Genomic DNA, 26,771 nt, shown 5'->3' with positions numbered 1-26,771 from the left:
CTACCATAGGTGCATCGCATGCAAATCAAAAAATTCCTACGCGCAAAACAACCAAGAACATGCTATGGAGATGGATCACAGATCTTTACCAATAGACGCGCAATGCCATGCAACGGAAGTAGAGTTGGGGCAGCGCATCCGCGTGGTCTGTCTCCTCCTCGTACGATCTCCCATAAACAGTCGGTCGCCGGATCCTCTCCCTCGAACAGTCGATCGTCGAATCCCACGCACAGGTTCGCCGGAGCGGCACAAGTGCACCTCCTCTAATGGTATCCGCACGTGCGGGGGGAACACCGTGCGATGGACTGTTAGGTCTGTATCACACAATTGATGGCGACGAGTGGAGGTGGCTAGTTGCAACACATGCAAAGCTCTAATGACGGCACCGAAGCAATCAATCGATTAAGTGTGCCACACCTCCTTTGTATATAGACATTCGATGCAGGCTCAACTCTTGGGCCTCGCAGATATCCTAAAGCCCATGTGTTCCTTCCCTTAAGTGTGCGACCCCTTAGGTTCTCGTTCACTTGGTCACGAGTGAGATCACATCCGACTCGGCTAGTCGATAGCGACCTCTAGCAAAGCGTGCCAACTCCAAGTGTCCGATGAGTCTGGTTAGGCAAACTTGTACTTCATACTTCTATTCCCTTTGCCACACGATATATGTTGTCGTGCACAAGGCGACATGGTCATCCTTGTTGCAGCACGACCTCTTTCTCGTTCCGGTGAATTCGACCAACAACACTTCGGATTATCTCATAATCCTCATCGCATGGCCATGCTTATCCAGGTCGGATCACCCGAGGGGCCCAGAGTATATCTCTCCTGCTCAGAGGGGCAAATCCCATCTTGCTCGACCATGTCTCGCAACATGCGTATGGACAAGCTCTAAACCTACCTTTGTAAATACACAGTCACGGAGTAGCGTTTGGTTGGCCCAACACAAGTCTGTCACCATCCCGAGTACATGCGCTAGCTCAGTTCTTAGGACATAGAACATATGTTGTACTTGAGATTCACAAATGACCTATCGCTGCGTCTCATAGTTGGGTATGTACAACTCAGACCTTATCTCGACTCGGGTCCAACAACGTCAAATCCGACTAGATCTTTCTGAGTCCATATTGTCCGGTTAGCATCCAATGCTACATGGTTAGTGATACCAAACCATCCATCGTGTCATATGGTAGTTTAACTAGTTGCACGTCCACACAATCCTTTCGACTAGGGACCATTCAAGACAGTCATCATACAATGCATAGTCCCAGAAACAAGTCATGTACTTGTTGATACACATCATTGACAATGTCCAAAGACTATCCTTATTCATAAACACATAGGAAATATCATCATACATGATTGCCTCTAGGGCATATCTCCAACATAGAAAATAAGCTTTGTACGATCTTGTGATGGCAAAGAAATAAAAGCGACAGAGTGCACAATAAAGCTTGCTATCATAAGGGGCAATATAAAGTGACGTTCCTTTGCATTAATAGTTTGCACTTCCAAAAACTTAAAAGTGCATGACAACCTCTGTTTCCCTCTGTGAAAGGCCTAACTTTTATCTTCATGAATTCACTTCTATGAAAGAGTCAATAAAATTTATCCTTTTTCCAACCTATTAACTCTTTAGTTGGCAAGCATCATGTGTTGAGGATAGATCCAGAGAAATATATCCAGTTGAATGTAGGTGATCATGAAATATTATTGTTGACATTATCCTCAAGGTAAATAAGTTGGGTGGCAAAAACTATCAATCCCCCATCTTTCTTTGTGTCCAACGGAAACACTAGCTCCAAAAATATATAATGAGTGTCCGCAATCATAGAAGACTAAATTATAGCTGAGTATGTGAACTTGCTACAATGAAAAGCCCTTATATAGACTCTTGGAATATGATGAATTATGATTGTCTCAATAACTAAGAACTTAGTTTGTTGATTGTCAATAATGATTATGCCTTATACTTCAAATATTATGGATGGATTGTTACTTGCTTATGAGAAGCTATATGATGAAAAACTTGGTGCTATGTCAATATTCATGATTCCTCATTTCCGTATTCTACTTTTATAGAAACCACTCTCTCTCTCAAATCATGTGGTCATTATTATCGAGTTCGGCTTTCGCTTGAGGATAAGCGAGGTCTATGCTTTGGGGGGGGGGTGATACGTCCATTATGCATCATGAATTCTTATTGATATTTATGTTATTCTTGTACATTATTACTCATTATGATACAATTCTTATGTTTCTCTCTCTCTTAATATGCAAGGTACACCGCAAAGAGGGAAACTGCCGGAAACTGGAATTATGGACCTGAAAACCAAGAAGAAGGGTTAAAAATCACTGGACTCCAAATGTCCTGAAATTTCACGGAGAATTTTTATGGAATATAAGAGTTATTGGGCCAAAATATACCAGAGGGGGCCACCTCCTCGCCACGAGCCAACAGGGCCCGACCACCCCCTTGGTCGCGCCCTGTTGCCTCATGAGGGCCAAACAGGTCTCCCGACCCCCCCCCTCTTCTCCTATATGGTGTGTTTTGACCTAGAAAAAATCATAGGCATACTTTTGGAACGAAGCATCGCCATCTCGAGGCGGAAACCTGGGCACATGCCCTTTGACTCTCCGATAGAGAGATTCTATCGAAGGAATTCCTCTCCGGGAGGGGAGATCGAAGCCATCGTCATCACCAACGCTTCCTCCTTCGCGGGGGGGGGGGGGGGTGGGGGGAATATTCATCAACATCTTCACCAACAATATCTCATCTCTAACCCTAGTTCATCTATTGTATTCAATCTTTGTCTCAAAATCTCAGATTGGTACCTTCGGGTTACTAGTAGTGTAGATTACATCTCGTAGTTGATGCTTGTTGGATTACTTGGTGGAAGATATTATGTTCAGATCCTTGATCACCATTATTATACCTCTAATCTTGAACATGTTGATGATATGTGAGTAGTTAATATTGTTCCTAAGGACTTGGGAGAAGTCTTGTTATAAATAATCATGTGAAGTCGGTATTCGTTCGATATTTTGATAATGTGTATGTTGTTGCTTCTCTTAGTGGCGTCATGTGAACGTCGACTAAACGACACTTCACCATATTATGGACATAAGGGAAGGTATTGTGCAATAAAAGTAGATGATGGATTGCGAGAGTGACCGAAGCTTAAACCCCAGTTTATGCATTGCTTCATAAGGGGTTGATTTGGATCCACATGTTTCATGCTATGGTTAGATTTATTTTTATTCTTATTTTGTAGTTGCGGATGCTTGCGAGAGGTGGTAATAATAAGTGGGCTGCTTGTTCAAGTAATAAAAACACCTTAGCACCGGTCCACCCACATATCAAATTATCAAAGTAACAAACGTAAATTAACATAACATGATGAACATGAGTAGATCGTAATTCCCATGTGTCCTCGGGAGCTTTTGCATTATATAAGAGTACTTTTAGGCCTGTCTTTTGCTATAAAAAGGATTGGGCTACCTTGTGATTCGTCCAAAACGTATCTATAATTTCTGCTTGTTCCATGATCTTTTGGGTGACATTGTTATATGTTTTGCTACACTTTTATATCTTTTTACACATATTTGGACTAACCTACTAACTCAGTGCACCCAGTGCCAGTTTCTGTCTGCTGATGTCTTTTTTGCAGGGGCTTTTACCCAAATTTCCAGAGCCCCAAAAATCCCGAGAAAAATATATAAAAATCAGCGTGGCGGAAGCTTCCGGAGTATGGAAAATGGGCCAGAGGCGAGCCAGGGGCTGCCCAGGCGGCCACCCTGCGCGGCCTGCCCCCTAGCCGCGCCGTCAGGCCACCTGGGTGGGCCCCACCTCCTTTGACGCCCTCCTTTGGCCCATATTTACCCCTCCGATCGGAAACCCTTCCATCATATCCAGAGTCGCGAATTTCTCCATCGTTCCGTCGCCGCAACGCTTCAGATCGGGAGCGTCACGATACCTCTTCCCGGCAACCTGCGGGAGGAAGGATTGACCTCCGGGAGCTTCTCCATCGCCATGGACGCTTCTCGGACATGCCGTGAGTAGTCCTCCTTGGACCATGAGTCCATGACCAGTAGCTATGTGATGTCTTCTCTCCAATCTTGTGCTTCCATGGTTAGCCCTTGTGAGCTGCCCTACATGATCAAGGCATCTATGTAATTTTCCTGCTATTGCTATGCTCAGTTTGCTGGGATCCGATCGATTATGAGATTATGTTCATATTGTGATTAGTTATATATTTGATTACCTTTTATATTATGTTCTTTAGTGATTCATGCATGTTCTCCGTTTCTCTTTATTGCTTTGTTCGAGTAGTAGATTATAACTCCAAGAGGCAGCGTTATGCATGATTGTGGGTTCATGCTCCCTGATGTCTAGCTTGAGTGATAGAAACATGACACTAGGGGATGTGTTGTTGCCACCAGGGAGAAAACAATGGTGCTTGTGACCGCGGTGGCAAGGATTGTTTACCTTACACATAGTTCGTTAATGCAGTTGTCCGTTGCTTTGAGTTTACACTTTGGGTGGGGCTCGCAACTTAATACCAGCGAGATGTTCTCGATAGATATCTCAAGATGGATGATTAGTAAGTAGATGTTGATGAATAAACAGTCTACTTTTCTTGGCGTACTACCCATTACTATTGAGCCTCTATCTTTCAAGTAGCATAATTAGCATTGCGGTGCGTTTATAATTCTGTCAATTGCCTAGCTGTAATTTGTTTACCCAAGCATAGTTGTTTATCGTATTTTGGGAGAGAGACATCACTAGTGAACATCATGTGACTCAGGTCCGTATCACCACCATTTATTACACCTCCACCATTTATTGCTTTCATTTACTTTTCCGTTGCAATCACTATCACTATCCCCGCTTGTGTTTTAATCCTTTGCAAACTACAAGGCCGGAGAGATTGACAACCTCTCTGTACTCGTTGGGAGCAAAGTTATTTGTTGTGTGTGCAGGCCACGTCTTCTGCTAGCGCCAGAGCAACGGACACCTACTTGTTGATCCTCCGAGTCCTCCTGGTGCGATAAACCTTGCAGTCTTCGTGTAAGGGAAACTTGCTGCTGACTACATCTCCACCTTCCACTTGGGGTAACCAACGAGGGGCGAGAAATATATCCATCGACTCGTCATCACCTTGCTGCACACTTGCTACTATTGTTACTTGTCACTTGTTATGAATTATCTTGCTACAAAACTATCTACAACATTTACAGAGAATACCTTGCTGAAAACTGCTTATCATTTCCTTCTGCTCCTCGCTGGGTTTGACACTCTTACTTATCGAAAGGACTACGATTGATCCCCTATACTTGTGGGTCATCACCCGACGACACCTCCCATTTCCTAAGGACCCCGATTACACCCAATTCATGCAAGACGTCATCTATGAGGGCAATGAGCAGACTTTCCATGTCACTCGCAATGCAACAATTTCAATGAAGGCCATGCTTTCAATCCCGAGGAGACACAAAGCCAAGATGGTCATTGTCGACGTCAAAACTGGTGGATCTCGAGTAGGGGGTCCCGAACTGTGGACCTTGGATCGATGGGTTGCAGGAGACGAAGGGGACGATGTTTACCCAGGTCCGGGCCCTCTTGATGGATGTAATACCCTACGTCCTACTCTTGTTATATTGATGATGTAGTATCGAGTATAGAGTTGATCTACCTCAAGATCATATGTTGTGGTCTAAACCCTAATGATAATGATCATATGAATATGAGATTATCTATCGACTAGCGTGGCCTCGGTTTATATAACGCACCGTAGGCCTAGGATAAGAAGAGTCCTAGTCGGATACATCGGTATAGAGGAGTCCTTGCCTTGTTCACTAAGTCTTGTGTAATCTTCCTCGTCTATGTCATCGGCTGCCCGGAGTAGCCCAGGAGTCCGGCCCACAGAGATAGGCCGGCGGCCCGAGGACCCCTTAGTCCATGACTCCCTCAGTAGCCCCCGAACAGGCCGCCAATGTCATAGTCTTGATCCTCAACAGCTTCACGCATACAAAGTCTTCGGCTTGCGGGGGAGTTCTTCTTCCCATTTATGTTCGGCCAACACCAGTTCGGCCGCCGATGACTTCCCGATTTCTGAGCATAGATCTTGAAGTTGGGGACGCTCCTCCATTCTTCAGAACTATTCTTCATCTTCGGTTGTCGGTCTCGTATACTGGTTCGACAAATCTTCCCATCATTGATCTTCAGGATCATCGCGGTGAATCTGAAGAGTTCACACATCGGGCATCTCATGAGCCCCTTAAGTTATCGGCCTTTACTAGTGCCTTGTAATTTTTCACGCCACACCTCAGGTTTAAAATGTTTCCCGTGCGGCGATATCCTCTTACGTCCGAGCTCCAACGCCGGACTGCATTCGAGGTGTATTTTTGTAGCCGAGCTCCAACGCTGGTCGGCATCTGAAGTGTCATATATTACCACGGTCTCCATATCCCGAGGGCGGAGTGTTTCTCTGAGGCATGTTTAGCGAACTAAACTCAAATGGCTTTAGAGAGAAACTAGGCTATGTGGCTATTGACCAAACACTCGTGTCGGAAAAAGGAGTAGTAGGAAAAGACTTTGCAATGACCAAGAAGAAAATATTTATTATAAAATGACTCATATAAATTTAAGAGCCCCTAGTTAACGTGGGTAAATGAAGTGTTTTTAACAAACAATGCTCTTAAGAAGCTAAGTTTTTAACAAATAACTTACTTGCTTAACACAAATATAATGGCTGGTTGAACCGCAAAGAAATTGAAAATTGAAAAAAGTTGGGCATGTAAGCGACTTAGTTGGTTAGTGTGCCTAGTGTTGAAGGCGAGGGCCGAGCTTATGGTGGGTCAAGGTCACAACCGACAGCACCCAAGCCGGTCACGCGGTATCCGACAAAGATCTCGGTATGATGAAGCGACAACACAACACTTCGGAAAGGCTGAGGCGAAACCCCAGGTCCAACCGAGGAAACAAAGTAGTTCGGTAGTGTGACGTTGAAGCCCCCATGTTAGTTGACCATGTCGACGACGCAATTCGGTTGACGGAGGTGTGACAACGACGTCAGCGCGCTGAGGTGACTGTCTAACACAATCGGAGCCGATCACGTGTGCACATAAAATAGTGCAAGACAATAGTAATATAAAATAATAATAAAAATCCTCTACTTAGTTAACTTAAGTGAAATAAATAATTAGAAAAAATATAGCGTGAGCGTGGACGTGCCCGAGCGAAGAGCTCGGCTTGACGAAGTAGCGATTCGGCACAGTCGATGTGGCGAGGTAAAGCCCCTCGTCTAGCTAACATGACGAAGCTGTCGGCTGGTGACGCCGAAGTCCCCGGAGCAGGTCGATGAAGAGATGTCGGAGCCCCCAGTCTAGCCGAGGTGACGGAGTAGATCGGTAAGGCGAAGCAAGAGCCCCCATGCCAGCCGATGTGTTGAACCAGGTCGGCGTGGCGGACGACGGCTTGAAGCGATGGCGCGACGATGCCGTCATAGGTCGAAATTTATGACGCGACCAATGCTGGCTTGATGAAGCATCGAACCGTCCGTCCCGCCCAACCCGTTGGTGACGAGGTTCTCTTAGTGAGTATTCGGTCCCCGCGATGGCAAAATCTTGGTCGGCTCGTTGAGGTGATGACCCGAGTTGGTTATCGCTGACTCGATGGAGCAACGGCGCAGTCAATGCTGGCGTAGCTCGGAAGCTGCGGAGCAACATTATCGGACCAGTTTGACACAGGCGCGACGATGAATATTGCCTAGAAAAAGGCTCAAACTTTATTGAAATGTGTTTTAGAACAACACATAATACCTTTAAAAGAAATTTCCTTCAAAAAGGATGTCCAAACCCGTTCATGGAGAAATATGAACTCGGATCGGATTCATTTTCGCGAAAAAAACAGATCCAAAATTCGTTGTACTCATCGGATGTTTCCGAGAGTTTGGACGGTCGGATCGGGTTGAAATTTTGAGGGTGATCTCTATAGGAATTCCACAGCGGGTGAATGTTGGGATTTTCCAACTGATGACCGAGCTGGATACAGGACCCCTCGCTCTAAACAAGTCTAGATTCCCGTCCAGATTCGATAGGGCTCCGATATATCGGAGATCGACGGAGATTTCTCCGTCGGAACACGATGAAATTTTGCAGGGTTGTTGTAGATACAATTCCATAATTCCATCAAAGCAATCATCAAAGCGACGCTCGAGAAAATGGGGACGACGAACACAAATTCGCTGTTCAGAAAAAACTGCAATCAATCTGCAGACGGGCCATCAATCCTTCAACGACCGCACAACGGAACTCTCAATGAAAGCACCAATGCCAGCGTCAAAACCGGCGGTTCTCGGGTAGGGGGTCCCGAACTGTGGACCTTGGATCGATGGATTGCACGACAAGAAGGATATGATGTTTACCTAGGTTCGGCCCCTCTTGTTGGAGGTAATTGTTGGAAATATGCCCTAGAGGCAATAATAAATTAGCTATTATTATATTTCTTTGTTCATGATAATCGTTTATTATCCATGCTATGATTGTATTGATTGGAAACACAGTGCATGTGTGGATACATAGACAAAACACTGTCCCTAGTAAGCCTCTAGTTGACTAGCTCGTTGATCAAAGATGGTCAAGGTTTCCTGACCATAGGCAAGTGTTTGTTGGAAATATGCCCTAGAGGCAATAATAAATTAGTTATTATTATATTTCTTTGTTCATGATAATCGTTTATTATCCATGCTATAATTGTATTGATTGGAAACACAATACTTGTGTGGATACATAGACAAAAGACTGTCCCTAGTAAGCCTCTAGTTGACTAGCTCATTGATCAAACATGGCCAAGGTTTCCTGGCCATAGGCAAGTGTTGTTACTTGATAACGGGATCACATCATTAGGAGAATCATGTGATGGACTAGACCCAAACTAATAGACGTAGCATGTTGATCGTGTCATTTTGTTGCTACTGTTTTCTGCGTGTCAAGTATTTGTTCCTATGACCATGAGATCATATAACTCACTAACACCGAAGGAATACTTTGTGTGTATCAAACGTCGCAACGTAACTGGGTGACTATAAAGATGCTCTACAGGTATCTCCGAAGGTGTTCGTTGAGTTAGTATGGATCAAGATTGGGATTTGTCACTCCGTGTGACGGAGAGGTATCTCGGGGCCCACTCGGTAATACAACATCACACACAAGCCTTGCAAGCAATGTGACTTAGTGTAAGTTGCGGGATCTTGTATTACGGAACGAGTAAAGAGACTTGTCGGTAAACGAGATTGAAATAGGTATGCGGATACTGACGATCGAATCTCGGGCAAGTAACATACCGAAGGACAAAGGGAATGACATACGGGATTATATGAATCCTTGGCACTAAGGTTCAAACGATAAGATCTTCGTAAAATATGTAGGATCCAATATGGGCATCCAGGTCTCGCTATTGGATATTGACCGAGGAGTCTCTCGGGTCATGTCTACATAGTTCTCGAACCCGCAGGGTTTGCACACTTAAGGTTCGACGTTGTTTTATGCGTATTTGAGTTATATGGTTGGTTACCGAATGTTGTTCGGAGTCCCGGATGAGATCACGGACGTCACGAGGGTTTCCGAAATGGTCCAGAAACGAAGATTGATATATAGGATGACCTCATTTGATTACCGGAAGGTTTTCGGAGTTACCGAGAATGTACCGGGAATGACGAATGGGTTCCGGGAGTTCACCAGGGGGGGGGGGGGCAACCCACCCCGGGGAAGCCCATAGGCCTTGGGGGTGGCACACCAGCCCTTAGTGTGCTGGTGGGACAGCCCAAGAAGGCCCTATGCGCCATAGGAAGAAAATCAAAGAGAAAAGGAAAAAAAGGAGGAGGTGGGAAAGGGAAGAAGGACTCCACCTTCCAAACCAAGTTGGATTCGGTTTGGAAGGGGAGACCTTCCCCCCTTGGCTCGGCCGAAACCCTTAGGGGTCCTTGGACCCCAAGTCAAGGCTCCCCCTCTTACCCCTATATATACGGAGGTTTTAGGGCTAATTTGAGACGACTTTTCCACGGCAGCCCGACCACATACCTCCACGGTTTTTCCTCTAGATCGCGTTTCTGCGGAGCTCGGGCGGAGCCCTGCTGAGATAAGATCACCCCAACCTCCGGAGCGCCGTCACGCTGCCGGAGAACTCATCTACCTCTCCGTTTCTCTTGCTGGATCAAGAAGGCCGAGATCATCGTCGAGCTCTACGTGTGCTGCACGCGGAGGTGCCGTCCGTTCGACACTAGATCGTGGGACTGATCGTGGGGCGGATCGAGGGACGTGAGGACGTTCCAATACATCAACCGCGTTCACTAATGCTTCTGCTGTACGGTCTACAAGAGTACGTAGATCACACATCCCCTCTCGTAGATGGACATCACCATGATAGGTCTTCGTGCGCGTAGGAATTTTTTTGTTTCCCATGCGACGTTCCCCAACAGTGGTATCAGAGCTAGGTTCATGCGTAGATGTAATCTCGAGTAGAACACAAAAGTTTTTGTGGGCGGTGATGTGCATTTTGCTGCCCTCCTTAGTCTTTTCTTGATTCCGCGGTATTGTTGGATCGAAGCGGCTCGGACCGACATTACTCGTACGCTTACGAGAGACTGGTTTCATCGCTACGAGTAACTCCGTTGCTCAAAGATGACTGGCGGGTGTCAGTTTCTCCAACTTTAGTTGAATCGGAATTGACCGAGGAGGTCCTTGGATGAGGTTAAATAGCAATTCATATATCTCCGTTGTGGTGTTTACGTAAGTAAGATGCGATCCTACTAGATACCCATGGTCACCACGTAAAACATGCAACAACAAAATTAGAGGACGTCTAACTTGTTTTTGCAGGGTATGCTTGTGATGTGATATGACCAACAATGTGATGTGGTATATTGGATGTATGAGATGATCATGTTGTAATAGTTAATATCGACTTGCACGTCGATGGTACGGCAACCGGCAGGAGCCATAGGGTTGTCTTTAAACTAACGTTTGTGCTTGCGGATGCGTTTACTATATTGCTAGGACGTAGCTTTAGTAGTAATAGCATGAGTAGCACGACAACCCCGATGGCGACACGTTGATGGAGATCATGATGATGGAGATCATGGTGTGACGCCGGTGATAAGAAGATCGTGCCGGTGCTTTGGTGATGGAGATCAAGAAGCGCATGATGATGGCCATATCATGTCACTTATGAATTGCATGTGATGTTAATCCTTTTTGCACCTTATCTTGCTTAGAACGACAGTAGCATTATGAGGTGATCTCTCACTAAAATTTCAAGACGAAATTGTGTTCTCCCCGACTGTGCACCGTTGTGACAATTCTTCGTTTCGAGACACCACGTGATGATCGGGTGTGATAGACTCAACATTCACATACAACGGGTGCAAAACAGTTGCACACGCAGAACACTCGGGTTAAGCTTGACGAGCCTAGCATGTGCAGACATGGCCTCGGAACACATGAGACCGAAAGGTCGAGCATGAATCGTATAGTTGATATGATTATCATAGAGATGCTTACCACTGAAACTATTCTCGACTCACGTGATGATCGGACTTGAGATAGTGGATTTGGATCATGTACCACTCAAACGACTAGAGAGATGTACTTTTTGAGTGGGAGTTCTTAAGTAATATGATTAATTGAACTAATTGTCATGAACATAGTCTAATGGTCTTTGCGAATTACGATGTAGCTTGCGCTATAGCTCTACTGTTTTTATATGTTCCTAGAGAAAATTTAGTTGAAAGTTGATAGTAGCAAACTTTCAAGAGGATTGTCCTCGTTGCTGCGCAGAAGGCTTATGTCCTTAATGCACCACTCGGTGTGCCGCACCTCGAGCGTCGTCTATGGATGATGTGAACATCCGACATACACGTTTCTGATGACTACACGATAGTTCAGTGCAAAATACTTAATGGCTTAAAAGCAAGGCACCGAAGACGTTTTGAAACGTCACGGAACATAAGTGATATTCTAAAGAGATGAAATTGTGATTTCATGCTCGTGCCCTTGTTGAGAGGTACGAGACCTCCGACAAGATTCTTTGTCCACAAAGTAAAGGAGAAAAGATGAATCGTTGAGCGTGTGCTCAGATTGTCTGAGTACGACAATCACTTGAATCAAGTGGGAGTTAATCTTCCAGATGAGAGAGTGATGGTTCTCCAAAGTCACTGCCACCAAGCTGTGAGAGCTTCGTGATGAACTATAACATATCAAGGATAGATACAATGATCCTTGAGCGATTCGCGATGTTTAACACTGCGAAAGTAGAAATCAAGAAGGAGCATCAATAGTTGATGGTTTGTAAAACCACTAAGTTTCAAGAAAGGCAAGGGCTAGAAGGGATACTTTGTGAAACGGCAAAACAATTGCTGCACTAATGAAGAGACCCAAGATTAAACCCAAACCCGAGACTAAGTGCTTCTGTAATGAGGGGAACAGTCACTGAGGCGGAGCAACTCTAGATACTTGGTAGATAAGAAGGCTGGCAAAAGTCGAAAGAAGTATATTTGATATACATGATGTTGATGTGTACTTTACTAGTACTCCTAGTAGCATGAGGGTATTGGATACAGGTTCGGTTGCTAAGTGATTAGTAACACGAAATGAAAGCTACGACATAAACGGAGACTAGCTAAAGGCGAGGTGACGATACGTGTTGGAAGTGTTTCCAAGGTTGGTATGATCAAACGTCGCACGCTCCCTCTACCATCGGGATTGGTGTTAAACCTAAATAATTGTTATTTGGTGCTTGCGTTAAGCATGAACATGATTGGATCGTGTTTATTGCAATACGATTATTCATTTAAAGAGAATAATGGTTACTCTATTTTCTTGAATAATCACCTTCAATGGTTTATTGAATCTCGATCGTAGTGTTACACATGTTCATGATATTGGTGCCAAAAGATACGAGGTATTGATAGTACCACTTACTTGTGGCACTGCCGCTTGAGTCATGTTGGTATAAATTGCATGAAGAGGCTCCATGCTGATGGATCTTTATACTCACTTGATTTTGAATCACTAGTGACATGCAAATCATACCACATGAGCAAGGCCTTGTTTTCGTTGAGATGAAATAAGATAATAACTTGTTGGAAGTGATACATTTTGATGTATGCAGTCCAATGGGTGCTGAGGCACGCAGTGGATATCATTATGTTCTTTCTTCAATGACGATTTGAGTAGATACTAGAGTATTTGCTTAATGAGTCACAAGTCTGAAATATTGAAAAGTTCAATTCTGTTTCAGAGTGAAGTTCGTCGTAACAAGAGGATAAACTGTCTACTATATGATCATAGAAATGAATATCTGAGTTACGAGTTTTGGTACACAGTTAAGACAATGTGGAAATTGTCTCGCGGTTCATGCCACCTAGAACATCATAGTGTGATGATGTGTCTGAACGTCATAGCCACACACTATTTGGTATGGTGCATGCTATGATGTCTCTTATCGAATTACCACTATCGTTTATGGGTTAAGCATTAGAGACAACCGCATTCACTTTAAATAGGGCACCACGTATTTCCGTTGAGATGACACAGTATAGACTGAGGTTTAGAGAAATCTAAACTGTCGTTTCTTGAAAGTTTGGGGTTTCGACACTTATGTGAAAAAGTTTCAGTCTGATAAACTCGAACCCAAAGCGGATAAATGCATCTTCATAGGATATCCAAAATAGTTGGGTACATCTCCTATCTCAGATCCGAAAGCAAAGTGTTTGTTTCTAGAAACGGATCCTTTCTCGAGGAAAGGTTTCTCTCGAAAGAATTGAGTGGGAGGGTGGTAGAACTTGATGAGGTTATTGAACCATCACTTCAACCAGTGTGTAGCAGGGCGTAGGAAGCTGTTCCTGTGGCGCCTACACCAATTGAAGTGAAAGCTGATGATGGTGATCATCGAGCATCGGATCAAGTTACTACAAGTCTCGTAGGTTGACAAGGTCGCGTACTACTACAGAGTGGTACGGTAACCCTGTCTTGGAGGTCATGTTGTTGAGCAAGAGTGAACCTACGAGTTATGGAGAAAGCAATGGTGGGCCCAGATTCCGACAAATGGCTGGAAGCCATGAAATCCGAGAGAGGATCCATGTATGAAAACAAAGTGTAGACTTTGGAAGAACTACTTGATGGTCATAGGACTATTGAGTAAAGATGGATCTTTAAAAGAAAGACACACGACGATGGTGATAAGTCACTATTAAGAAAAGCTCGACTTGTCGCAAAGATGTTTCCGACATGATCAAACAGTTGACTATGGTGAGACTTTCTCACTCGTAGCGATGCTAAAATTCTGTTAGAATTATGTTAGTAGTTGTTGCATTATTTTTGAAATATTGCATGTAGGATGTCAAAACATTGTTTCCTCGAGGTTTCCTTGAGCAAACATTGTATGAGATACAACCATGAGGTTTTGTCGATCCTAAAGATACTAGCAAGTATGCAAGCTCCAGCGATCCTTAAATGGACTGGTGCAAGCATCTCGGAGTTGGAATATATACTTTGATGAGATGATCAAGGATTTTGGGTTTGTACAAGGTTTATGAGAAACTTGTATTTCCAAAGAAGTGAGTGGGAGCACTATAGAATTTCTGATAAGTATATGTGGTTGACATATTGTGGATCAGAAGTAATGTAGAATTTCGGTAAAGCATACAAGGTTGTTTGAAAGGAGTTTTCAAAGGAATACCTGGATTGAGCTACTTGAACGTTGAGCATCAAAGATCTATGGAGATAGATCCAAAGCGCTTAATGGAAGTTTCAACAAGATGCATGCCTTGACAAGTTTTTGAAGGAGTTCAAAATAGATCAGCAAAGAAGGAGTTCTTGGTTGAGCTGTAAGGTGTGAATTTGAGTAAGACTCAAAACCCGACCACGGCAGAATAAAGAGAATAGACGAAGGTCGTCTTCTATGCCTTAGCCGTAGAATCTGAAGTATGCCATGTTGTGTACCGCACCTGATGTGTGCCTTGACTCAAGGTCTGTTGAGAGGTACAGAGAGTGATCCATGATTGAATCACTAGCAACGGTCAAAATTTATCCTTAGTAACTAATGGACTAAGGAATTTTTCTCGATTATGGAGGTGGTTAAAGAGTTCGTCATAAAGGGTTACGTCGATGCAAGCTTTGACACTAATCCGAATAACTATGAGTAGTGAAATGGATTCGTATAGTAGAGTAGATATTTGGAGTATTTCCGAATAGCACATAGTAGCAGCATCTATAAGATGACATAAAGATTTGTAAACAACACAAGGATCTGAAAATTTCAGAACCGTTGACTAAAACCTCTCTCATGAGCAAGACGTGATCAGACCCCATAACTATATGGGTGTTGCATTCGTTGAAATCACATGGTGATGTGAACTAGATTATTGACTCTAGTGCAAGTGGGAGACTGTTGGAAATATGCCCTAGAGGCAATAATAAATTAGTTATTATTATATTTCTTTGTTCATGATAATCGTTTATTATCCATGCTATAATTGTATTGATTGGAAACACAATACTTGTGTGGATACATAGACAAAACACTGTCCCTAGTAAGCCTCTAGTTGACTAGCTCGTTGATCAAAGATGGCCAAGGTTTCCTCGCCATAGGCAAGTGTTGTTACTTAATAATGGGATCACATCATTAGGAGAATCATGTGATGGACTAGACCCAAACTAATAGACGTAGCATGTTGATCGTGTCATTTTGTTGCTACTGTTTTCTGCGTGTCAAGTATTTGTTCCTATGACCATGAGATCATATAACTCACTGACACCGGAGGAATGCTTTGTGTGTATCAAACGTCGCAACATAACTGGGTGACTACAAAGATGCTCTACAGGTATCTCCGAAGGTGTTCGTTGAGTTAGTATGGATCGAGACTGGGATTTGTCACTTCGTGTGACGGAGAGGTATCTCGGGGCCCACTCGGTAATGCAACATCACACACAAGCCTTGCAAGCAATGTGACTTAGTGTAAGTTGCGGGATCTTGTATTACGGAACAAGTAAAGAGACTTGCCGGTAAACGAGATTGAAATAGGTATGCGGATACTGACGGTCGAATCTCGGGCAAGTAACATACCGAAGGACAAAGGGAATGACATACGGGATTATATGAATCCTTGGCACTGAGGTTCAAACGATAAGATCTTCGTAGAATATGTGGGATCCAATATGGACATCCAGGTCCCACTATTGGATATTGACCGAGGAGTCACTCGGGTCATGTCTACATAGTTCTCGAACCCGCAGGGTCTGCACACTTAAGGTTCGACGTTGTTTAATGCGTATTTGAGTTATATGGTTGGTTACCGAATGTTGTTCGGAGTCCCGGATGAGATCACAGACGTCACGAGGGTTCCCGGAATGGTCCGGAAACGAAGATTGATATATAGGATGACCTCATTTGATTACCGGAAGGTTTTCGGAGTTACCGGAAATGTACCGGGAATGACGAATGGGTTCCGGGTGTTCACCGGGGGGGGGGGGGGCAACCCACCCTGGGGAAGCCCATAGGCCTTGGGGGTGGCTCACCAGCCCTAAGTGGGCTGGTGGGACAGCCCAAGAAGGCCCTATGCGCCATAGGAAGAAAATCAAAGAGAAAAAAAAAGGAGGAGGTGGGAAATGGAAGAAGGACTCCACCTTCCAAACCAAGTTGGATTCGGTTTGGAAGGGGAGACCTTCCCCCCTTGGCTCGGCCGACCCCCTTGGGGCCTCTTGAGCCCCAAGGCAAGGCTCCCCCTCTTCCCCCTATATATACAGAGGTTTTAGGGATGATTTGAGACAACTTTGCCATGGCAGCCCGACCACATATCTCCATGGTTTTACCTCTAGATCGCGTTTCTGCGGAGCTCGGGCGGAGCCCTGCTGAGATAAGATCATCACCAACCTCCGGAGCGCCGTCACGCTGCCGGAGAACTCATCTACCTCTCCATCTCTCTTGCTGGATCAAGAAGGCCGAGATCATCGTCGAGCTGTACGTGTGCTGAACGCGGAGGTGCCGTCCGTTCGGCACTAGATCGTGGGACTGATCGCGGGACGGTTCGCGGGGCGGATCGAGGGACGTGAGGACGTTCCACTACATCAACCGCGTTCAATAACGCTTCTGCTGTACGGTCTACAAGGGTACGTAGATCACACATCCCCTCTCGTAGATGGACATCACCATGATAGGTCTTCGTGCGCGTAGAATTTTTTTTGTTTCTCATGCGACGTTCCCCAACACTGACATGGATCTACATCCACGTCTTCAATTCGTAAATTTCTCATGTACCCCTGGCAAGATGTGGCCAAGATGCGTCCTTGTGTTGGACGCATGGCCAGCACACCCGCGAAAGAAGCCAAACACCGCCTTATTGCCTTGTCCAAACGTACTAAATTCGAATAAAATGGACGCCTGTTTACGGTTGTGCGTTGGAGTGGCTTTACGCATGACATGATTAGGGATGGCAGTCGTCGGGTCTGGGTACGGGTGAAGCCACCCCATCTTACCCGTCGCCTCAAACCTTACCCATCACCCGTATCCAGACCCGTTGACGTGATATAATTTTTATCCATACCCATCACCCATCGGGGTAAATGGGTACCCGTGGCTAAAATTACTCAGATTTATAACCCATATTTTTTTTAATAATAACAATTTATTACATAGTCATAAATAATAATTTATAATAATAATACATAAACAACAACATTTCATAACAACAACACATACTAACATCAATGCATTCTAAACGCCCACTGAATTTACGTATACATTTAGTATATGGATAAATATTATTTAAAGCCTAATTTTCGGATTATATGTGAATACATAGGTATACGAATATGGGTTACACCAAACCATACCGTATTACCATACCCGATTTCAAAATTTCCCAGTTATGAAGCCACACGGATTAAACAAAGGAGGCAATCCATGTGTCGGGGACTCGTCGTGTGTGGATCGTTTGTGAATCCATCGTCTGTGTGTGGTACTACAAGAAAGATCGGTTGATGCAAGTAAGAACACCTGCCTGCCCGGTCGAACGGTCGAACATGTTTGAGCTCATCGAGGAAACCATGGTCACCTCCATCGCCTCACCATGGTCACCTCCATCGCATCACCCCCACGCCCTCGACACGACTCGCTCCCGGACACGGGCTACACGCCGGCCGGCAGCAGTAGAGCCGCAGCGGCGCCATCCGAAAAGGGCCCCGTGAATCCCGCCGACGCGCGTTTCCATTCCCACCGGCACCGGTAACGGAGCCGTTCCGCTCTCGACTCCTACGTAACCGAGCCCCACCCCACTTTCCCCAACCCCCACTCCAACCAACCAACCACCACCCTTCCCCTCGTCTCGTCGTCTCCCCGACGACATAATCCTCCTCCAATCCAAGAACCCATTCCTGACCAGACCGGGCGGGGGCCGCGATGCTCTCCATCCCCTCGCTCGCCAGGGCACTCGTCGCGCTCCTCCGCGGCGTCCTCCTCCACCTCCGCGCGCCCGCCTCCGCCCACCACCACCTCTTCTTCTAACTCCTCATCCCGTCCCGTACCATCCCATCCCATGTCTGGAGCGGCCGCGCTGCGGAGATCCGGCAGCAACAGCCTCTCCGCCCTGCTGCGCGCCGAGGACGACGGCCCCGGTGACGACGTGGCCGCCACCAAGCGGCGTGACGGTGGCGGGCGCCGTGGGAGGTCCGGCAGGAGGAGCTGCCTCCGCCTGCCCCTCGGCGGCGCCGGCGGGTGCCGCGTCTGCGCCTGCGACGAGGTCGACCCCGCCCCGCGGAGGCGCGCACCGGAGGACGTGGACGGTGACGCGGAGGCGGTTGCGGACGGGGAGGAGCAGCGTGTCCCCGCCGCGCTCCAGTGCTTCTCGTGGAAGAAGGGCCCCGCGGCCGCCGCGCGCATCGGCCGGGCGTTGCGGGTCGAGGATGATACGGCAGCGGAGGACGCGCCGTCGTCCCTCACGGTCCTCCCGGACGACGTGCTGGAGATGGTGCTGAGCCGCCTGCCGCTGGCCTCGCTCCTGGCCGCACGCTGTGTGTGCCGGCGCTGGAGGGACCTCACCGTCGCGCCGCAGCTGCTACGCCTGCGTCGAGAGGGGCCGCGCGCGGCCCCGACGCCCTGGCTGTTCCTGTTCGGGATCGAGGCGGACGGCGGCTGGGGCGCGTCGGCCGCCACCACGGCCGTGCACGCGCTCGACGTGGCAGCGCACCGGTGGCACCGGGTCGAGGCGGCCCCGCTCAAAGGTAGGTTCTTGTTCTCCGTCGCCGGCGTCGGGGACGAGCTCTACGTTGTCGGCGGCCGCTCCGGGGGGTCGAGCGCCGGCTCCGTCAAGACCAAGACCCACAAGGGAGTCATGGTGTTCAGCCCTCTCACCGGCGCGTGGCGGAAGACCGCCCCGATGCGGGCGGCCCGGTCACGGCCGGTGCTGGGGGTGTTCGAGATGTCCGCCAGTCGCAGCATTGTCCACGCCCGCGCCGAGAAGCATGTTCGGCGCGCTAACGCCGGCGGCAAGTTCCGCCTGGGAGGCACCTCCGCCGTGTACGAGGACCCACATCGTCTATCGCTCCGGCGGCTCCGTCTCAGAGATGTACTGAACGAGGACACCGATTCCACCGGCCCAGCCCACGGTAACGGCAAGGCTGCGAAGCAAGAGAATCAGCCGGCTCAGGCAAGGCAAGCGCTCATCGCCGTGGGTGGCCGCGGGCCGTGGGACGAGCCCCTCGTGTCCGGCGAGATATACGATCCGGTGACCGACAAATGGGTTGAGATCGCCGGGTTCCCCACCGACGTCGGCCTGGCGTGCTCCGGCGCGGTCTGCGGCGACATGTTCTACGTCTACTGCGAGTCCGACACGCTCGTCGCGTACCATCTCGACGCCGGTTCATGGTCCGTCGTCCAGACATCCCGCCCGCCACCGCGGCTCCGGGACTACACGCCGGCGCTGGTCTGCTGCGCGTCCCGGCTGTTCATGCTCTGCGTCTCGTGGTGCGACCCGGCGAACCGGAGGGACAAGGTGGTGCGGAAGGTGTTCGAGCTGAACCTCGGCTCGATACCGCTGCTCCAGTGGACCGAGGCGTCGGCGCACCCGGACGCGCCAATGGATTCCAACGCGGTGTTCGCCGCCGGCCAGGACAGGATCTACTCCGTGGAGATGTTCAGGATCTTCGGCAAGGTCCTGGACTTCGCGACGGCGTGCCGGGTCTCCGGCGGCGAGCAGAGGTGGAGCCGCATCGCCCGGGAGAACGCTGCCGCGGAGGCCGACGCCATGTCCTGCCGGCTGAAATCCATGGCCGTGCTGCTCCTCTGAAGGTCGCCGATGTCTACTCTGTTTTTCTTTTCCACTTACACTGATGATTTGTTTGTTGCTTCCATGGGTTGCTGACTGATGTGCAGCTCGGTACAGCAATTCCATTGCATTGCATTGCTTGCTGTGATTGTTCAACATGGTCTATACAAGATGATTATACCATCTCAATATGATATGATATGATACCAACCACAATCAAACTCTCATTTTGTACTACTTTTGTAATAGTGTCTGTATATTTGATAACTTGGTCAATCAACATATGATTGTTCAACAACAGCAAAGAGAAAGGACATGTGACTGTACATGCATATACTTTACACTTTTGTTAATGTAATAAAGGTTTAGTTGATAATTCACTGTCGATGGCAGTGTGACAGCAATCCTGCGTGGATGATTAAGATTTGTCATCATCAGTGTTAGTTCATGGCTCCATGCGGTTGGTACAGACAGGCAGCTCCAGCCAGGCCGTGGGTCTCTCTTTTAAACCGTGCTGATGTGCAAGTGCCATGATCCAAAATTTTGGCATGCATATACTAAGTACATTTTTTAAAAGAAAAAGGGGGAGAGACAATGACAGATCTGTAACCCGTGCAAAATTGTACTCTAGCACAGATCTGGACAGTACTAGTCGACCCAATTGTATAGTGTTTTTGTACTTTTGTTCTGAAGAACCATTGCAGTATTTTACTCCTGGGTAGGGATAAAACTGGAATCTTGATCATTCCGGTTGGTGATCGGTCACCTCCTTCTCTTAACATCTTGCGGTGAATGTCATACCGGTTAAGAATTCATTCATTACATAAAAAAAAAAGGAACAGTTGAGAATTAAGACCAGTTCTAACCATATTTTATCAAGAACTGACACTGACCACTCAGTATTATTGTTGCTTTTAGAAGAGATGGTAACCAGTAATAGGACCAGCTTTGGGGCCAAGAGCATCTTGTTACCTTATCATGAGCCACAGCATCATTTTTTCTTCATCAAAAAAGTTAAGAAAACCAATCCAAAGCATCATCATATCATCAGCTTGCATTGCAGCAGTGATCACCTTTTTCAAAAAGAAAAAGATGAAAAGGATCACCTTGCAAAAAACATGTCATGCAAAAGTACTATCACTAACCAAGATCTGTTGGCACCATCTACTTAGCTAGCAGTCCTAGTACTATCACTAACCAAGATCTGTTGGCACCATCTACTTAGCTAGCAGTCCTAGTCAATTGCCCAATAATGATGTGGTGTGCTTGGGGTGGTGCCGGCCGGTGGCAACCTCTTGGGCCGGCGCTTAACTGCCAGAGCTGCTCAACCACACGCATGCATATGCATATGGGCTGGCAAATGGCCACTCGCCTTTACTACTGGCATGACATAGCATCCAGGGTATTGCTCAACACAACATGTGAAGATCATAATAAGGGTTGGTTCATGATCAGGATCATGGATTCATGGATCCCATCTTGCAGCTGTTCCATCAGCCAAAGAGAATTCTACTGACAGAAGACACAAATATACACCTCTGTCTTTGATGAGCTTATATGAGGTCATGGTCATAATCATCCTGGAGTCAAAAGACACAAATGGCGCAGTCAAACTGTTGTCCAGGTAAAAGTACAAGAAGAGAAAATGGTGTACTGACTATTGACAGTTCAATCCCCAAAAAGGATGATTGCAACAGTTCTGTTCCTTACAGGCGGTTAGCGGTCACGATGACCCTCCGTGGTCCACGTCAATCTGATGAACAGACTGTTTCCAAGCTTTTAGCTCCGATTTAATGTCGTTGGTGAGGCATCACAGCCATGGCAGCGGCTCCGGAGCGCTGCCGATGTGATGCCACCAACCTAACGGACTACTGAAGTATGTATGTGAAGATAGATCCAAGATCCCTGGCATTTCGTTCAACCCACATTTTGGTCAGGATCATTTCGAGACGATATCAATATTCAGAAACAAAAGATTGTGCCTTTGGACCTAGCTGAATTGTCTTTATCTCTTGTGATATGATCCTATCACGCAGACTAACACTGTGATCAACAGACAATTAGCGATGATGGACTTTGGAGAATCCCCTTTCACTAGTAGAAAACAAAGCTTTGATTCTGGCCAAATAAGAGCAACAGTCTCGGTCGTGCTACGAACGGGGATTAATTGAAGCAATAGTCCCGGTTCGAGCGACCAGGACACCGGTTGAGCCTCGGGAGGCATGAGTCATGGTTCGGCTGGGACCTTTAGTCCCGGTTACACACACCAACCGGGACTAAAGGATGCAACCCTTTTAGTAACCGGGACTAAAAAGATTCCTATATATACGCCCGGCGCGCGACCTCCTCTGTTTTTTGGCTGTAGGTGGTGGAAGGTGTGTGTGATGTGCTTTGTTCTCAATTTCTATTCACATGAGTTGTTCGATAAAATGCCCGAGCCACAGTTAAGCTTTCTCCTATAGAGAGTGTAGGTGCCCATGCCCACTTCTACAGAGGAGCCGAGCTGTAAAACAGGCATCAACGTAACAATTGACTGCCAGAACTGCGATCCCCCAATTCTTGGGGCAAACGCCAGGGGTTGGCCACACATGTATTTAGCGCGAATAATATCTAGCCACATGCCACACTCTCCGGAAGCGATCCTCCATAGCCATTTGGACAAGAGGGCAATTTTCATCCTCTTGGATGAGATAATCCCGAGACCCCCCCGGTCCTTGGGTTTACATATCTCCGACCATTTCACCATGTGATATTTCTGTTTATCGCCTTTCCCGGCAAGAAAAACCGTGACTGGTACTTGGCAATATCATGATGCAGGGATTCGTTCAGACTATAGAATCCCATCAAATACATCAGTAGACTAATCATCGAGGAGTTGATTAGGACAACCCGGGCCGCTTTGGACAACCAACGTCCTTGCCATGGCTCCACCCGGTGTTGAACATTGGCCACTGAGGGTCGAAGGCCCTTTTCTAGGATATAGGTGTCAGTGATGGGCATGCCAAGGTAGGTGGTCGAGAAGGTCCCTAGACGGCAATTAAGTTGATTCGCTATATTAAGCTTCTCCTCCTCTGGATAGCCCATAACCATGACCTCACTTTTTGTGAAGTTAATACTTAAGTCGGACATCTCCTAAAAGAAAAGGAGGATGAATTTGAGGTGAGCAACGTCCTCGGATGATCCTTCGACCATAAGGATCATGTCATCCGAGTACTGTAGATGAGTGATGCCTCGTGTCCCGAGGAGGTGGGTACATATACCCCTAAGGTGGCCGCCCCTTGGCCTTGTTGAGGATGGTGGCCAGGGCATCAACCACGAGGTTGAAAAGGAAGGGGGAGAAGGGGTCCCCTTGCGGGACGCCCTGAGCCCTGGGAATGTAGGGGCCAACCTCGCCATTGATGTTAATGGTCGTCCTACCACTCATCACCATTTGCATTACCCTAGTGACCCATTGATGGTCGAAACCCTGCTTGAGTAACACTTCCCGAAGGAAGGACCAATGGACCATGTCGTAAGCTTTGTGAAAGTCGATCTTGAAAAAAACAACGCGTATGCGTCTTGACTTGATCTCGTGGATGACCTCGTGGAGCACCAGAATCCCATCAAGGATGAGGCGGCCTTGGACGAAAGCCGTCTGGTTGGGGTGAGTAATCCAAGGTGCTATTAGGGCCGCCCTATTGGTGTACCCTTTAGCAAGGATCTGGAAGATCACATTGACGACTGTGATAGGCCGGAACTGCCGAATATCCGAAGCCCCAGGGACCTTCGGGAGATAGGTGATCATCCTGAAGTTCAACCGGGAGAGGTATGAAACACCCTGGGCAAACTCATGAAAAAGCACCATGATCTCCCCCTTAATAGATGGCTAGAATGCCTCGAAGAAATGAATCGGGAGTCCATCAGACCCCGGTGCCGAAGAGGGATTCATACCCTTAATGATCGCAGCCACCTCGTCCTCCTCAAAGGCTGCAAGGAGGGCCCTATTCTGAGTGGGCATCACCCGTTGACCCTCACCCCACACAAAGTCAGCTAGGGCAAGGCCCGGTCAGGGTCGAGCGGCAAAGAGTCCCTTATATAAGTTGTCCACATGCTCCTGGATTTCTTCGGGGTCCTGCAGCAGCCGATCACCATCCCATTGGAGCGGGCTGGTGCATCTACGCCTCCAGCCATTAGCGATGGCCTGGAAATACGCCATGTTGGCATCCCCAAAAGGGACCCAATTGAAGGACCCCCGTTGGCGCCAATATTCCTCATCCTTCCGATAGATCTCCACCAGCTCATCCTCCAAATTATAGCGCAAAGCCCATTCGTCTAGGGTGAGGTCGGCCGCATCTGCCCTCAGGTCCACGCACTGGATCTCTAGGAGGAGGGCGCCTTTTCCGGAGCTTAAGGTCACGCTCCATATTGGCACCCCATCTTTTCATAAACTGTGTGGACCACTTGGCCAACAAGTGCCAATCGTCCATTGCCCGACGCAGAGCCTTCTCGATGGCGTTGGGCGACGCCCCACCCAATCTCGAGGAGCCAAGATGCGCGCTCTTCCGTGCAGACGTGGCAGGAGAAGATGTCGAACGGGGCCGACCCTTGGAGTGCGATGGGGGTGAGCCGAGCCCTGTACCAGTGATTGCCCAGCCACCAGCTGAGGAGTAGAGGATTGCGCCTAGACGGGGACGGTGGGTGACACGACACGCTTCGGTAGGGATAAGAGAGGGGGAGGCTCCATGCTATCCAGAGGCGAGCCGAATCGGAGGGGGGGGAGGTGGACATACCTCCAGCCCCACGCTGCTAGCATCGCTCGCCCCGGGAGAGTCCGAAGATGCCGGCAGCAGCAAACCACACATGTCTCGAGATGTCCCCTCGAGCATCGGAACAGTCGCCACCCGACCAACATCAGCGTTCGGCTCGTCAGCCGGGACCTCCCTTGTCTTGCCCAGACTAGTTGCACGCTTGGGCGGCGGGTCCAACCCCGAGGTCTCATCCTCATCGTTGGAGGAGGGGGACTGAGAAGACGGCGATCGGGAGGGTCCCGACCATTCCCCTTGTCTCCATCAGCCTGTGGACCAGAAGGGTCATCACCGAGCGCCTGGATCCCAACCCCCATTTCCCCATCGCCCTTGACGGAGATGTGGAGGTCGTAGCCCGCTCTGTTGAAGAATACTCGAACCGTGGTGTGGAGCTTGGAGGAATCCGGGGTCATGACTTTGGCGCGCACCACCTCTCGAAAGAGAGAAGCCTCGTCCACCTCCACAACTTTGCCCAAGAGGCGAGACATCTTGCCAATCACAATGGCCCGCTTGCCGATCAGAGGCGGGCCCCACCGGACTGGGACTGGGAGGGGGGGTCACCCTCATCTCAGACGATACACTTTCAATGGAAGTAGACGTTTTCGTCAACGACGAGGCGCCTATGGTGACTTCGTAAATCTTAATTTGATACGTCGGCTCAGTGTCTCGAAAGTGTTTATAGAAAGGGAAACGTTTCTGGCCGGTGCGCAGGCCGAACCGTTCGGCCGGCCGCACACGACCGCGCGCGCCCGCTGACTGGCCATGCTGTTGGAAATATGAGGCAATAATAAATTAGTTATTATTATATTTCTTAGTTCATGATAATCGTTTATTATCCATGCTATAATTGTATTGATTGGAAACACAATACTTGTGTGGATACATAGACAAAACACTGTCCCTAGTAAGCCTCTAGTTGACTAGCTCGTTGATCAAAGATGGTCAAGGTTTCCTGGCCATAGGCAAGTGTTGTCACTTGATAACGGGATCACATCATTAGGAGAATCATGTGATGGACTAGACCCAAACTAATAGACGTAGCATGTTGATCGTGTCATTTTGTTGCTACTGTTTTCTGCGTGTCAAGTATTTGTTCCTATGACCATGAGATCATATAACTCACGGACATCGGAGGAATGCTTTGTGTGTATCAAACGTCGCAACGTAACTGGGTGACTATAAAGATGCTCTACAGGTATCTCCGAAGGTGTTCGTTGAGTTAGTATAGATCGAGACTGGGATTTGTCACTCCGTGTGACGGAGAGGTATCTCGGGGCCCACTCGGTAATACAACATCACACACAAGCCTTGCAAGCAATGTAACTTAATGTAAGTTTCGGGATCTTGTATTACGGAACGAGTAAAGAGACTTGCCGGTAAACGAGATTGAAATAGGTATGCGGATACTGACGATCGAATCTCGGGCAAGTAACATACCGAAGGACAAAGGGAATGACATACGGGATTATATGAATCCTTGGCACTGAGGTTCAAATGATAAGATCTTTGTAGAATATGTAGGATCCAATATGGGCATCCAGGTCCCGCTATTGGATATTGACCGAGGAGTCTCTCGGGTCATGTCTATATAGTTCTCGAACCCGCAGGGTCTGCACACTTAAGGTTTGACGTTGTTTTATGCGTATTTGAGTTATATGGTTGGTTACCG

At 47.6% G+C, this 26,771-nt stretch overlaps 1 protein-coding gene across 1 annotated transcript; it reads left to right on the top strand.

Moving 5' to 3' along the window:
* Positions 1 to 18,415: 18,415 nt before the first annotated feature.
* LOC123451920 (F-box/kelch-repeat protein At5g42350-like) lies at positions 18,416 to 20,694 on the top strand. The gene has a single exon (XM_045128477.1). It carries the CDS (start codon positions 18,591 to 18,593, stop codon positions 20,337 to 20,339), a length of 1,749 nt encoding a protein of 582 aa, XP_044984412.1. The 5' UTR covers positions 18,416 to 18,590; the 3' UTR covers positions 20,340 to 20,694.
* The last annotated feature ends 6,077 nt before the right edge of the window (positions 20,695 to 26,771 follow it).

This window comes from Hordeum vulgare, chromosome 5H (genome assembly GCF_904849725.1).
Source record: "Hordeum vulgare subsp. vulgare chromosome 5H, MorexV3_pseudomolecules_assembly, whole genome shotgun sequence".
Classification (NCBI taxonomy): Eukaryota; Viridiplantae; Streptophyta; class Magnoliopsida; order Poales; family Poaceae; genus Hordeum; species Hordeum vulgare.
Note: the sequence above shows the minus strand (reverse complement) of the source record. Positions and strands in the feature narration are given on the sequence as shown.